Here is a 13,575-nt window from a genome sequence, read left to right as displayed (position 1 = left end):
TTTGAGCTATTTAAAGGGGAAGTTCACCAAGGATGATTTTTACATATGTGGTAGCTCTGTGGTCAATTACCCAGGAAAAACTATTTTAACCATTTATAACTCGCAGGATTTTTTACAAAAAACGATAAAAGTACAGGAAGTTGCCCATGTAATTTGAATCATGGGAAAAAAGCTCCAAACTTGGAGATTGCATAATGTGATATGTAAGGGACCATCTTCGGATGGGTATGGCCCCCACATTGTCCACTCACAGTAACACAGTAGTAAACAGCAATACAAAATCTGACAGTGGAAAGTTTATTATAAGTGATTCATTGTTTATGCAAGGATACTCAGTATAAACAAAAATTATGTAAATACGCACAGTCTGGTTTAAGCATGGGTGAGTGGACAATGCCATACCCATGGGAAAATGATCCCTTCCATATCACATTATGCAAGCTCCAAGCTTGGCGCTTTTTCCCATGATTCAAATTACATGGGCAACTTCCTGTACTATTTCTATCGTTTTTTGTGAAAAATCTTGCAAGTTATAAATGGCGAAAACAGCTTTTCCGGGGTATTAAAGTGACCACAAAGCTAGCACATATGTAAAATTCATCCTTTGTGAACTTCCCCTTTAAGGTAGTATGCGCCTCGATAATGAAAGACTTAAACTTTTGCTCAAACTTTCCTCAAGGAATCTTTCAACCATTCTCTTTCAAAATCAAGAATAAAAATAAAGATCACTGTACAAATTTGGGTACTAAAGAAACAATTCTTATGATTTACTGATATTTAAAATTCAAAATGGCCGCCATCCCTGTGTTAACTCTATGGGGAAAGATAAAATTTTCGAATTTCAGAAAACTAATCTGTTAAAAGTTTTTCTTTCTCCAAGAGCTTTAAAATGAACCCCTGCAAGTGATAGATCGGAAAAGAACTGTAAAAGTTTGCAAGTCCAAATATCTGTCCGTGAGGTGCGTTCTACCTTAAACGAGAAGAGCTGATATCAAAGTATATGCCCAGTGTACGTGACGTCGTAAAGTCATTAAAGATGTTTTAATGTATCTACATAGTGCCATGGAAACAGTAAATTGCAAACTGTAACCAAAGGCCTGACGTTTGCATAACCTTATTAAATAATACAATAAAATTCTGTGTGGTAGTATAGGAGCAAAGGGCATGATTCGCATAACTCCATGGAAACAGCCAATCAGCTTTTGGGAAATGATAAATATTCAAAAAGTGTAGCAAACAAATGGCAGGAATCAACCTTGTAGGTGAGAAAAAAACAAACTATGAAAGAAAGGAAGATTTTTATAAAATTGAGAAAATATCAGTGAGTTTAAGTCCTGCACTGAAAGAAAGAGTTGAGTTTCTCTCCAGCTTTGAATGTTGACTTTATCACCTGTACTACTTTTGATTTTGTTTTCATTCACATCACGTGATGGAGGGATTGTGTTCGCATCAACAAATCCACTTCGAGAAAAGCTTTGCCCATTAAATGTCATATCTTTGTGGCCAGAGTCTTTGAGCACATTGTATTTTCATTTTTCTAACCTATGTGTACCGACCTGTCCCAGACTTTTTTCAGATAGACAAATAAAACAAGGTTCTCTATTTGAAATCTTCGAGGTCAGGCTGTCATTCGTAAAATGAATAATGAGAAGACACAGTTTTATAACTGAATGACATATTTGGGAAATGTGAGGTGCAGTGACTGATGTTGACTTTCAAGCTTTTAATTCACATTTCATAGGCGTCTCTTTTCTGCAAAGACTTTGAACCTAATGATGAATATACTGGTTTGATCAATTTAAAATTCTGTAATTTCTTGATCAGATTCGAACTCACAACGTATAGCACCTAGTCACCTAGGGAAGACATGACTGTCTAACTCACTTTGCTAAATCCCCACCCTTACAGTAAAAAGCGTGGTTCAACAGCCGAACTATATTGTTACAATTTTTCAGACTGAGACCCCTCCACATGCTGTAGAGTTCATAAAGCACTTGCACATACATACTCGCTATCACAGATCGCACACGACATCAAATTTGGTCGTCTTGGTTACCCAGACTGCACTGCGAGCCTCCCATCCAGCTAGCTACCCCTAGCCTCTACTGTGTAGGGGTGGCTGGATGGAAGCCCTACAGTGCAGTCTGTGGAACATAGACTATAAGGCTGACACCAGATTCTGGAAAGAAAGGTAAAGACGATAAAATGGAGAAAATAGGAGACAAAGTACTGTTATAAAGCACAGGGTGCTCTGGTTTGTTTATACATGTTTATTTTTTATGTATGATTATTTTCCATATACAATATAGAGACGAGAAAGAGTTGTATTTGTGTTCATGTTTGTCAATAGAGAGTTTGGTTTTGTTTGTTCAATTGTTTACTAGTCATAAATAATGCTATAAACGTCTCAAATACAATCCAACATGTGAAATAAAGAATACCCTGCCTTTGCCATGACGAGTAAGCACTCATGCACGTCCACCACTCTCTCTTAATACTTGCTCCTTCTCTAATAACTCTCTTGAAAGGATGAGTATTTAGAAAGTGATATCATTTATTGACTAGTAGAGAAACAAACAAAAGCAAATAAATAAACAAACGTCGTTCTTTATTGACAAACATGAACACAAATACAACTATCGCATATGGGATAATCATATGTACATAATAAATAAATAAACAAACATGCATAAACAAACAAACAAACAAACAAGGAGCCAGAGTTTCCTGTGATACAACGGAGGAATGGGAGGGTTACATGTAATCTGATTCGATCTCGAGACAGACGGCAGCAGCAGATTGGGAACAACAGAGTACCACCAGGGTAAAAGATGGATAAAATTTGTACACCTGACTTCAATCAGATTGTGGGAAGATGTGATGTATTAAAGAACATTGAATATACATAATTTTTGTGAGGAATTTTATTTGTGGCGTGTTATAATTTATTTTACCACAGCTATCTCTCCGGTCCAATGAAGTTTGAACCACAGAGGGACCGTGTTTGAACAAACCATACAGAGAATACCGCGATAACGTTTTAAGGTTTACACGTTTATTGTTTGCTGTGATAGAATATAAAAATATTGATTAAAAATAAAGATAAAATGTAATTATCTCTTCGCTCCGTAGGGCGGAAAGCATGATGAGATTTCATGGCCTGTCTATCCTTCAAAGGCAGAGGTCCGAACAAATAATCAAGTCGGTCTGACATATTGTAATGGGGAAGGTAATCTTCAAAACGTGGAGTTGTGTTCGATCGCCGAAGCACCTAGTCATCGCCGGGAGATTGGGTCCCGGTGGTCGTGAGCATTCTCTGTAAACGTTGTTTTCGAGCTCGAGCATCTCTCAACTGGTTGCGAAGCTCCTCGACCTCTGCTCGCAATTGGGCGTTGACATTGTCCTGCTCCTGCAACGTTGCTTGACACTCGTCTACGAACAGACGAAAGAAATGTTAAAAATCTCCCCTACTATGCATCCTAAATATTGCAATATTTTATGAAGCTTTCCATTACAGTAAAAGATTCATGATCAATGTCACGTCAAAGGCAAGTGTGAACCTTCATTGGTTCAGACAAACTGTGCTTCCTTCGAATTGAATGATTGCTTATTCTGGTCGTTGCAACAAGTGCAACCTGAAGCGTCACACCACAGACAGTAGTTTCTCTACTGTCTATGGTCACACTTTAGAGGGAGGGAGTCGTCAGAACTGCGCCTGCGCAATTTTCTTGTTTACAAATAATGTATTTTATGCACGGTATGAAGAAAAATCACGTTTATATAGCTGCAAAATTTAAATATTACGGTGTATATTATGACAAACATGTTTTAACTTTCATCAATCGTCAACACACCTTGGATACACATTAGTCGTAGGGGTCCCATACGACCTTTGAGAGCAGTTTATCTTTCAAATATTTGTATTCTGGAAAACATGTATATTTTCTCCTTCTTCCTTGATGTGCAAAGTAGCAACTTTGCAAACACTGGGGATAGCGTACAATAAGAAACCGTATTGCATTCTTGACAAATTATTCTAGGGTCAACAACTCTATTCAAGAGTCAAAAAAACAACATTGGCATCTCTCACGCAGGCTGTGTTACATGTAACAGAATCGCAAAAATCAACATCATTTGTTGCGGTGTAATTGTTTGGGTAGAACAATACACTGTATTTTAGAAAATCAGAAAAATAATAGAAATACATGAAAGTATATAGAGCTCCAATGTGGCAACAAGTTCGTTCAAGACAAACTGGATAAAAAGATACAACAAACACTGAAACAAAACATAAAAGTAATACCGGTCCTGTACAAATACTCAAAAACGTATGTTATTCTTTAGGTATTTTATTAGCACAGATAGATATATGATTCGATTTCTTTTTCCCGCAAAACAAATCTACCTTGTTTAGTAAGATTCTCCTTTATTTCTAAATATGTTCTCGGTTACTCCCTTTGTGATTTTCCCTGCTCATGTCAGCGCTTACTTAGATAGGACTGAAATGCGATTTTGCCACTTCACTGTAACATTATTAAGATGGCACAGAAGAAGTCTGGGATCCCCTCCCGCCCAAAACTAATGATACTTACTAAAACATGTTTCAACATCGTCTGGATCACAGTCCCAAGTTCGAGAACCAGGACCAACTTCGGAATCTACTTCAAACTCCTGTGAATATGTAATAAACAAATTAAAACGATTCTATCAAAGTGATGTCCTTCTCACCTATAATACATGCAATTTGACTTTCACGTTATCACTATGGTTACTTGCATTGTCAGGATGCTGTCTATCACGACAATTGTTTATTTGTCACGACCACTCTTTATTTTACCTTTTCTTCGACCCCACCTAGACTGGCCCCCATTCCCTGGCTTTTCTCGGCAGCTGAGTTACTAGCTGGCAAAGGCGTTCACCTCACGATCAACGCAACAGCCTACCAGCAACGCATCGGTCTGCTAATATTTAGTCCTTCAATTTATATATGCTTTGATACTTATACGCCCACAGACTTGGAGCAAGTCTAGATCCCACCGTGAATTCATTTGAACTCTTTCAAATTTTTCATCTCTTCAATATCACAGCTTTATTGTATCCTTACCTCATCATGACCACACTCCTTGTCTTCTTCTGATAAAACATAGAGTCTAAAATTAAAATAATATAATTTCGAAGATATTTAACATTTTATTCATTGTGCATGTAGTTATTAAATATTTTACGAAATCGTATTTCTCTGTAGCCAGTATCGACAAATCGCTTATCAAGCACTCAATTACAGAAATTTTGGATGTTCACACATTGTGTTCCTTTTAAATTAATTTTACTTCCTGCTAGAAGTTAATTCGAAAGCAAGATTAAATTAACTTTTTATATCTAAGTTTTTCAAACACGCTTTTCACAAATGAAAAATGCCATTTAGGACTCACATAGGTAAAATACAAATTATTCCATGTTATCAATCAAGAAAGTCAATTTTACATTTAATAAATTAAGTTCTTGTACTACCTCAATTCTTAGTATACGCTTTTCACAAATGAAAAATGCCATTTACGACTCACGTAGAGAAATACTAATTAAATTACATGGAGTAAAGAAATAACGCACATGAATAAATTACCACTAATAATTTAAATTCTAAAACCCTACGGTATAATGTGTTTTATGCTTGAAGAGATGATGGAACTTTTTTTCTATTTAGAAGGAGATGACCTTATCTGTGTGCAGCATGGTGTATATTGCGCGTCAGGGGCAATATGCAAATCACCCATTTCAAGATGGCCGACGAGCTGACTTACCCTGCATCAGCATCGCATGAATCCACACAGATTCCATCGAGTTTGTAGTTTTTACATGTACCACACTGGTTAATGCCAGGACCCCAGCATCCTAAATCCGTGCACTCTCTGTCGCATACATGATTTTCAACACCTATGAGAGTTAATATGAGAAAAGTGATATTTTTTTTAACTTTTAAGCTTATCTTATCCTAACTTCATCTCGTAATCTCAAAAGGGCAGTTTCTAGATAAAAAAAATCATAAAAATACACTAGATTTACTGCGTCTACAAGTGTAAAATGCGCTATTATTGTTTATATTTGAATTCTAGTCCGGACTAGAACTCCCTTGTCAGAAATAACAATGCAATCTATACCACTGAGTCAGCAAAGGCTAAGTTGACGATATTAATACAGAGTATCTCAGTATGCTTTGTGGAGTAGAAAAAAAACAACTATTGTTAACATTAAAAACAAAAATAGAGAGAGAAAAAAATCATCAAAGTTAAAGCTATGGCCATGGTCCTATACTTTTTTAAACAGTTTGACGCTCTCTTTACTTTGAAAAATTATCGACCCCCTCCCCATCAAGTTTTCGATTTCTCCACTTTATTCCTACCGCCCCTGTCAAATTACCTGAGATAAATCAATGGATAATGCACTTACGGCATAAATCTTTCGGCCTATTTTGTCTTACATGTGCGCTTTGTCCTCCGCTGTAGAATATCCCCGTGTTCTCAAACAAGCCGCTCTTCACATAGCACAGTGCTGCATTTCGTCGGATGTAGACATTGCCGTTCTCGATACTTCTCAGCGAGTTCAATCCAAGGGAGGTTAGCGCTGTATCCATTATAACAAGTGAATAATCGCTGTGTAAAAAGCAGAAAATGTATCAATTGCATAAATGTAAAAGGTGAGGTGACCGCATTACGGTACATTGGTACATGGCTTTGTTGGTTGTAGTTCTGCCTGTGGCCATTAGAGGGCGCTGTTTGCAAGGTTTGTTATCAAGTGAACCTGCCAGTCTGCCAGAATAATAGACGGTAGAAAGTCCCCTTTCTGTGTCTATGATACGACGAAGACAAAATACTAGCAGTCTAGAAATACTCGTGAATACATACACGTGTTTATGTTGTCATAATAATCCTCTCTAAAAATGGCTTACGATGAACATTGCTGAGAAAACCCGTGAAAGTGGAATGAAATTCGAATGGGAATATGTACCAATTTGAAATAAAGAATTTCGAGTGGTGTAAAACGGACAGTACTATTATTTTGTGAGATGCAGTGTTCAATGAAAAGACACAAGTAAAAAATTTAACGAGAACCTAAACGGGACGGATATCAGTTTGACGATTTAAGATGGAACCTTGTTCTTTGAAATGAAACGAAAGAAAATGTCTAATCGAAAGTTGAGGAGTGAAATATACAATGAAATAGAAAACGAATAACACTTTCTACTGGTTTTAATTTTTTGACCGTCAAAGAAAGCAGCATATTCCAACAATGTATTCTAATCCGCAAACGGAAAGAAGTTTTATTCAACTAATGACTACTGATGATGCTAATACTTTGCAGCGTTTAGGCGTTTGCATATTTCATGCTATGGGATTGAGAAATGAACCGCATGATCTGCAATATATGTAAAGGACTGAAAGGAGTAGTGTATGGTCATGTATTACTATCATTTCCTGACATTTATTGTACTTACTAAGTTGTTGTAAAGTATACTGGGCCGATGGCCTATTAGTACTGAATAAAGACCAATAGCTAGAGTGAAATTAAAAATAGCCAGGTGAAGCGAGAAGTAACTTTGGCATCCTTGCCCAACTAATGGCGCGGACAGTGCTCTTACCTTTGAAGCAGCGTTCTTCCTTCGATGACCTGCAGATTACTCAAGGCCGACAGACTTTCCTGTGACTCTCCCGACGCCAAGACAGCGAGGTATCCCGTTATGTTTCTCAGGGAGTTGAAGACTTCAAGTTGAAATGGATCGATGCCGACTATTCCCATGAATCTGTCTCTGTCGGAGGTGAGATAAGAACAAATCGAATCGAATTCAAATCACAAGAAATCAAATCGAATCGAATGGGCCACACCGCACATGATAACGGACAATGCCCTAGACTGACTGACGAAGCCGTCTGACAGCCGTAACACCAGTACTCAGTTTAAGGTAGTATGCGCCGTGAAAGTGAACTACTTGAATTTTTTCTCACACTTTCCTTACGAAATCTTTCAACCATTCTTTTTCAAAATCAAGAATAAAAATCAGGGGTCAACGTGCAAATTTTGGCACTAGAGATACAAATTACCTAAGATTTACCAATAGTTGAAATTCAAAATGGCCGCCATCCTTGTGTTGACTCTATGCAGTTATTTTCGATTTTCGAAAAACTAAGACGGCTAAAAGTTTTCTTACACCAAGAGCTTTAAAATGACCCCACCCACAAGTGGTATATCAGAAAAGAACTGTAAAAGTTTGAGAGCCCGAATTATGACGATATCTGTCCCCGTGGCGCGCTCTTCTTAAGGAAGCTCTGAGAAATTTTGAATGCAAACAAAACTTGATACACAAGAAGACGTCTTTGAATCTCTTATGGAGAAAAGGTGTGGTATAATATGAAAGAGGTTATGATTAGTAGTACTAAGACTGTATTGCGTCTTGCGGCGAGTTGACTGAACAGCAAAATTGTGGAACTGAAAAGACCTATTGGTTTTAATTTGTGGCCTCCACTTTCCACCTTTAGCAAATTACTATCAAACGGAATAAACGTTACACTTATATGATCATGGTAAACGATAAAGTTTGTCAAATCATGGTCACACATTTTGTGGAGTGACGTCGACCGTGGTCAAATGTTTGATATGGTTCAGGCCAAAAAAATGTTTCTTGTCCTTGACGTTCAGCAAAAGTGATGCGGCGAAGCGGTTTTTTTTTCCACTTTCTTTTTTCATTCCTATCACAGCTAGTTTGGCACTATTGATGCAACAGTTATTGTCTTTTATCACTGGCTGCATAATACTTCTGTTTTCTTTTTAGCATTTTTGGACATGCAAAAAGAGACAACAAGGATAGCCGTACTACTGAGTATGTAACCCCAAAAAGCCATGACGCGCAGGTTCTGAAATGACGCTCGGTTGCCAGAAATTATCTTTTTAAAGTACATGTATTGATGTTTGTACATATGTCAACGACCTCGTCGACTAAAGTTGTTTTTCCTGCCTTTTTACTCCTCACGAAGACATCAGCAGTCAAGATTTTTTCCTCAAGGAGAAAGAACATACTGAACAAAGCAACTTCGAGTGCAGGTTACTAGTAATTTGTTTGTCGTGTGGAATATTCAAGTACAGGTCATTGGCCTGTAAATGTTGGGTCACAGGGGTACCCCCTATCGTTATGAAGCCTGAGACATGGGTGTAGGCATGCGATGTGACATTGACACTGTTTTCCCACCAAGAGAGTCTCTCACGGACCTCCGCTGTGGCTGGTGTAGTCTGGCTCAACCTCGCTGACTACGCCCACAATCGCCCATGGTTCGATACACGGCGGTTGTAAACATTAGACATGTTTACCGTTGTAAACATATGAAATGTTCTGAATGTTTACGGCCGCCCTCTCCGTGTGTCGAACCACAAGCGACTGTGGCTACCCCGAGCCAGCGAGGGCCGAGAGAGAGTATATCCCTCAAAGTAAAAGATGCAGTATAGAAGAACCTATTTGTGTATAGGAAATCCGACAAGTCACATGGTTTGTAATGCATATGGACGGGTGTTTGTATACATCAAGCAAGTTACGATAGTAATCATAAGCACAGAGACTAACTTATATTCTCAGATTTCGAGATAGCAAGGTCTTTGGTCTCATGGTCCATCTGGAACTTTTCCACCGATAGATTGCAAATGTACTATTGCACGGTTTGCGAACATATTTTAGGCCAGGAGCTGTATACGGTATATTACAAGGGCAACAAATGTGACTTCTGTTTCGTGTAAAGTGGCATTGCGCATAACACCGTATTTTGCTCCAAAAAACATTTTTTGCAAAGAGTCATTCAATTTTCATTAAGAAGACTTAGTGTAAATTCATGCAAATCACCCGATTTTCTTACGTCTTTTTTCTCCGCCTACATTTAAAAACAAAAAAAAAACAACAAGAAAACCATTTAACGCCACTCTGACGGGATCAAATTCGATGAAATTTCCACATTTTTGAATGTCAGTCTTTCAACCCCTGTCATTTGAAAATTAGAATAGATAATGCAAAACAAAATCGTTTTTTTTACTACATACACTCTAGCTTAAAATGAGATCTCAAATTTCATAAAATAGTATCAAGTTTTTGACTCAAATTCATGTTCATCATTAACACAAAAATTGAGGTTTTCTGCCTAAAATATGTACCTCCTTAATCCTTCAAGTAAACTACTGTTACCATACTAAATTTGAGAGTCTAAGCTTATGAAAGGTACTAATGTCATCTTTGACAAGAAATATTGCTATGAAAATAAGTGAGTTGATTATGTGGAAACCTTAATTTACATGTAATATGCCGAAATATCGACTAATCAGCGGCTGAATGATTTTTCCTTCGCCTGAAACATAAAACGATATGGAGTTGTGCTAACAACATTGGATTTGATAGGCATTGCGTCGTAAACAACCGGCCTATTTTCACCTATTTTCACCTACAGCTACATGGGTTGCCCATGACTTTTGTGTAGGTTGATGGAGCGGAAATACTAACTAGTAAAACTCGTGCTCGCGGGAATGGCATCGTCGGGAATTGTTCGAACCGATCAGGGTATAATGTGTTCCATGTGTTGTGTGCTGTAAGATAATTTTACCCTACGATACGACTTTTAAAAAGTAGTTATTGATGACATGCAGACGGACATCCCTTGGGGACCACAGCTCTATAGTAACTTCTTGTGAATCTGTGCATTCTAGTCCCTTCAGGCCATCTTGGCAGCAGGGCTGTGCTTCTAACGTATAAGTTATATAACCATGAACCGCTACTAACATTCCATTCCATGTCAGAAGTCAATTGGTATCATCAGTGACCTATATACAATGTATATATTGCTTTTCTGAGCGACTAAGTTTCTGAAACAACGGGCGCTTGAGTGTTCGGTGTACTCACACAGTTCCGCGATGGAGAGACTGTGGCATACAGTTACGTTTAAAAGGGACCTTTTTGCGTTATACATTACATTTGACACACTGGGCGCCTTTGATTAAACTTACCCTCTGAAGGTTGACGACTTTATGATCAAGTCTCCATCAATGACGGTGCAATTTTTGAAGAAGTCGATGTTGCTCTGGTCAAGCTGTCCGTGTCTGGAGAGTTCTGGTGTTCCAAAGCCAGGACATACTGAAGAAGAAACAAAACAGGTGTCCGTGGGGACTAATAAACGACTGTGCAATTTGTATTTTAGCCGCTTGTAGTTTATTCACACCACTTGAAACATAACACCATGAAGTTGGCATAATGTGTACATGGGAAAGCGTAGACGGTTAGCAGGCGCCCAGTTATTGGCCTTAACCTATAAAATATGCCAACCAAGCCCTTGCACATGCTAACGATATCGCGCACCAGTCTTGACGAAGTAATGCACTGCGGGCAAACCTAATCGTGATGAACGGATAGACAAGTCAAACTTTAGAGATATATTGGCAACCGGGGTATTCTATTCGCAATTTGTTTGCTACGTTCAAAGTGAAGTTTTGTGAACACACATTCACAAGCTTCACTCAACAACCACACATTATGCCCAGTTCATTACCAAAATGATGAATAGACTGGCTAACGGCAGAAGCGAGACAGAACGAGGCCTGTTTTAAACTGTCACCTCTACCTACCTTTTTCGGCAGCGGCTATGTAACTGAGTACAAGGATAGCGAAGAAGATTCTCACGGAAGCCATGACGCTCGTTTACTGAAACTGTCGAGTGACTGAATAAATGGCATTAATGCACCTCTTTTTAAGTAGGGGATCGGATCGCATGTTTACTTTTTAAGAGCTTGGTATTCATTAAAGGATAAGCTAAGGGGTTCCTCTCATATACGTCACAAGGAACTCTACCACAGGTAGTGGACTTGATCTCTAAATATTGTAGAATACAACAGTCCCGGTGGACCAATAGAGTGCTGATTGGCTTCTTCTCGTCGGGAAATCCGGTGTTTGGTCGCTTTCACTTACGTCACTGAGAGTCACGTTTCCGCCTAAGCTTCGGGGAGGATCCAGGAATTCCTTGTAGAGACACACCGTGGGCCCCAGTGCAATCAACGGAAACGCCCGAAACTAGTGTGATGGAGCATGTTTCTAATAAGTTCGACTTTAAGAAGTGTCCGTTACCGATGTGTTGATTGAAGGGTACAGAGGGTTTAGATGGGTGTGGATACGTGTTGATGTATTCATTTATGGGTTCCCAAAGTATCTGAAACGAAACATCGCATGTATCATATTTCTACACGTGAACAGTTTTAGAAGCACGCCCACACCGTATTAGAGCCTGTCGGTAGCTCTGGCATCTATCTGTCATCTCGCTCTCCCACATGGACATCTCCAGCGACAACCAGCAACCCTCATGTCACGCATTATGAAGTCGATCATCTACCTTGGCTCACGAGTACCAGGGTTCTGAGTGCTTACCGCTCAGCTAGTACACTATTGCAATAATCATACACTGAGTCTAAAACACGTACCTCACCTGTGTCCAGGTCAGGATGACACTCCAACAGTGTCCCCACATCCTTTTCATCCATAACATCCAGTCTTATATACTACCCTATCCCTGTCAGAGATGGACAATCTGATATCCTGGTGAACTTGAAAGTTTTTGAGGCAAATAAAGATCCACCGTGCACACCGCTCGGAAAATATTCAATCACAGTTAACTGCTACACTGGCAGGGTTTTTAAAAATCTTTATTGCTCTATACGATAAAAACACGCGAGAGAAACGAACAAGATGCAACACAAAAGGGCGAAGAAAGAAATAAATAAAATAGAGCATGTACGAATCTCATCATCTGCATAATATTTCTTGTTTCTGAAATTTCTTGTCGGTCAGAACATTTTTGTTCTGTCATTATTACTTTTTGAACTCTTTGGATAAACTTATTCTAAGTGAAAAAGTTTACATTTGCCCAATAATAAAATGAATTAAAATTCTGAGGCGGTTCCGACGCAATATCAAATTTACCCAATAATGACACGAACAAAATTCTGAGGAGATTCCGACACAAAATCAATCTATGGAATCCAGAAACTCTCAAATGACAGAAACCAGCCCAAAGGTGTTTAAAGTTTATCTAATAAATTTATTATATCCCTTTCACAAGTACAACTGTTGCAATGTAGACAAAGCAATCTGTGACCAATAAGTTAAGGGGGAAAGTTGCTGACCTGCAGGCTTTGACATCATAGCACTACATGGCGCAAGACGTGTTCGGCCATTGGATATGCCGCTTCTGAAGAAGCGTAGCGGATAGCTAAACATTCCCCGGACGCAACGCTGGATTACATCATAGTACCTGCGCTTGCGTACAGTACTACACACATAATCTTGTAATGTCACCTTCAGATCTGACAAGACGGTCATACAACGTACGTCACAATGACCTTGAAGACCTCCCCTGTCGCCATTCTCTTCACAAATTGTTGGTGGTTCGTCGGGGTGTTGGGATTCAATGACGTTTACAGGGTATTACATTAAGTTTTCTTCACCAACGAAGAATTCGATCACTCTAGTTCTTAGGGAGCCGTCATTATTTACGGCCTGGGTGGTCG

General features: G+C 38.8%; 1 protein-coding gene across 1 annotated transcript; it reads right to left on the bottom strand.

Moving 5' to 3' along the window:
* Positions 1-3,033: 3,033 nt before the first annotated feature.
* LOC139118954 (epidermal growth factor receptor-like) lies at positions 3,034-13,575 on the bottom strand. Its single transcript, XM_070682535.1, has 8 exons — positions 11,644-13,575; positions 11,029-11,155; positions 7,637-7,804; positions 6,448-6,650; positions 5,802-5,934; positions 5,105-5,150; positions 4,593-4,671; positions 3,034-3,432 (listed from the first exon to the last, which is right to left on the bottom strand). Exons 1-8 carry the CDS (start codon positions 11,705-11,707, stop codon positions 3,272-3,274), a joined length of 981 nt encoding a protein of 326 aa, XP_070538636.1. The 5' UTR covers positions 11,708-13,575; the 3' UTR covers positions 3,034-3,271.

Source organism: Ptychodera flava, chromosome 19 (genome assembly GCF_041260155.1).
Source record: "Ptychodera flava strain L36383 chromosome 19, AS_Pfla_20210202, whole genome shotgun sequence".
NCBI classification, from domain to species: Eukaryota; Metazoa; Hemichordata; class Enteropneusta; family Ptychoderidae; genus Ptychodera; species Ptychodera flava.
The sequence above is the reverse complement of the archived record's forward strand: the minus strand, read 5'-3'. Positions and strand labels throughout refer to the sequence as shown.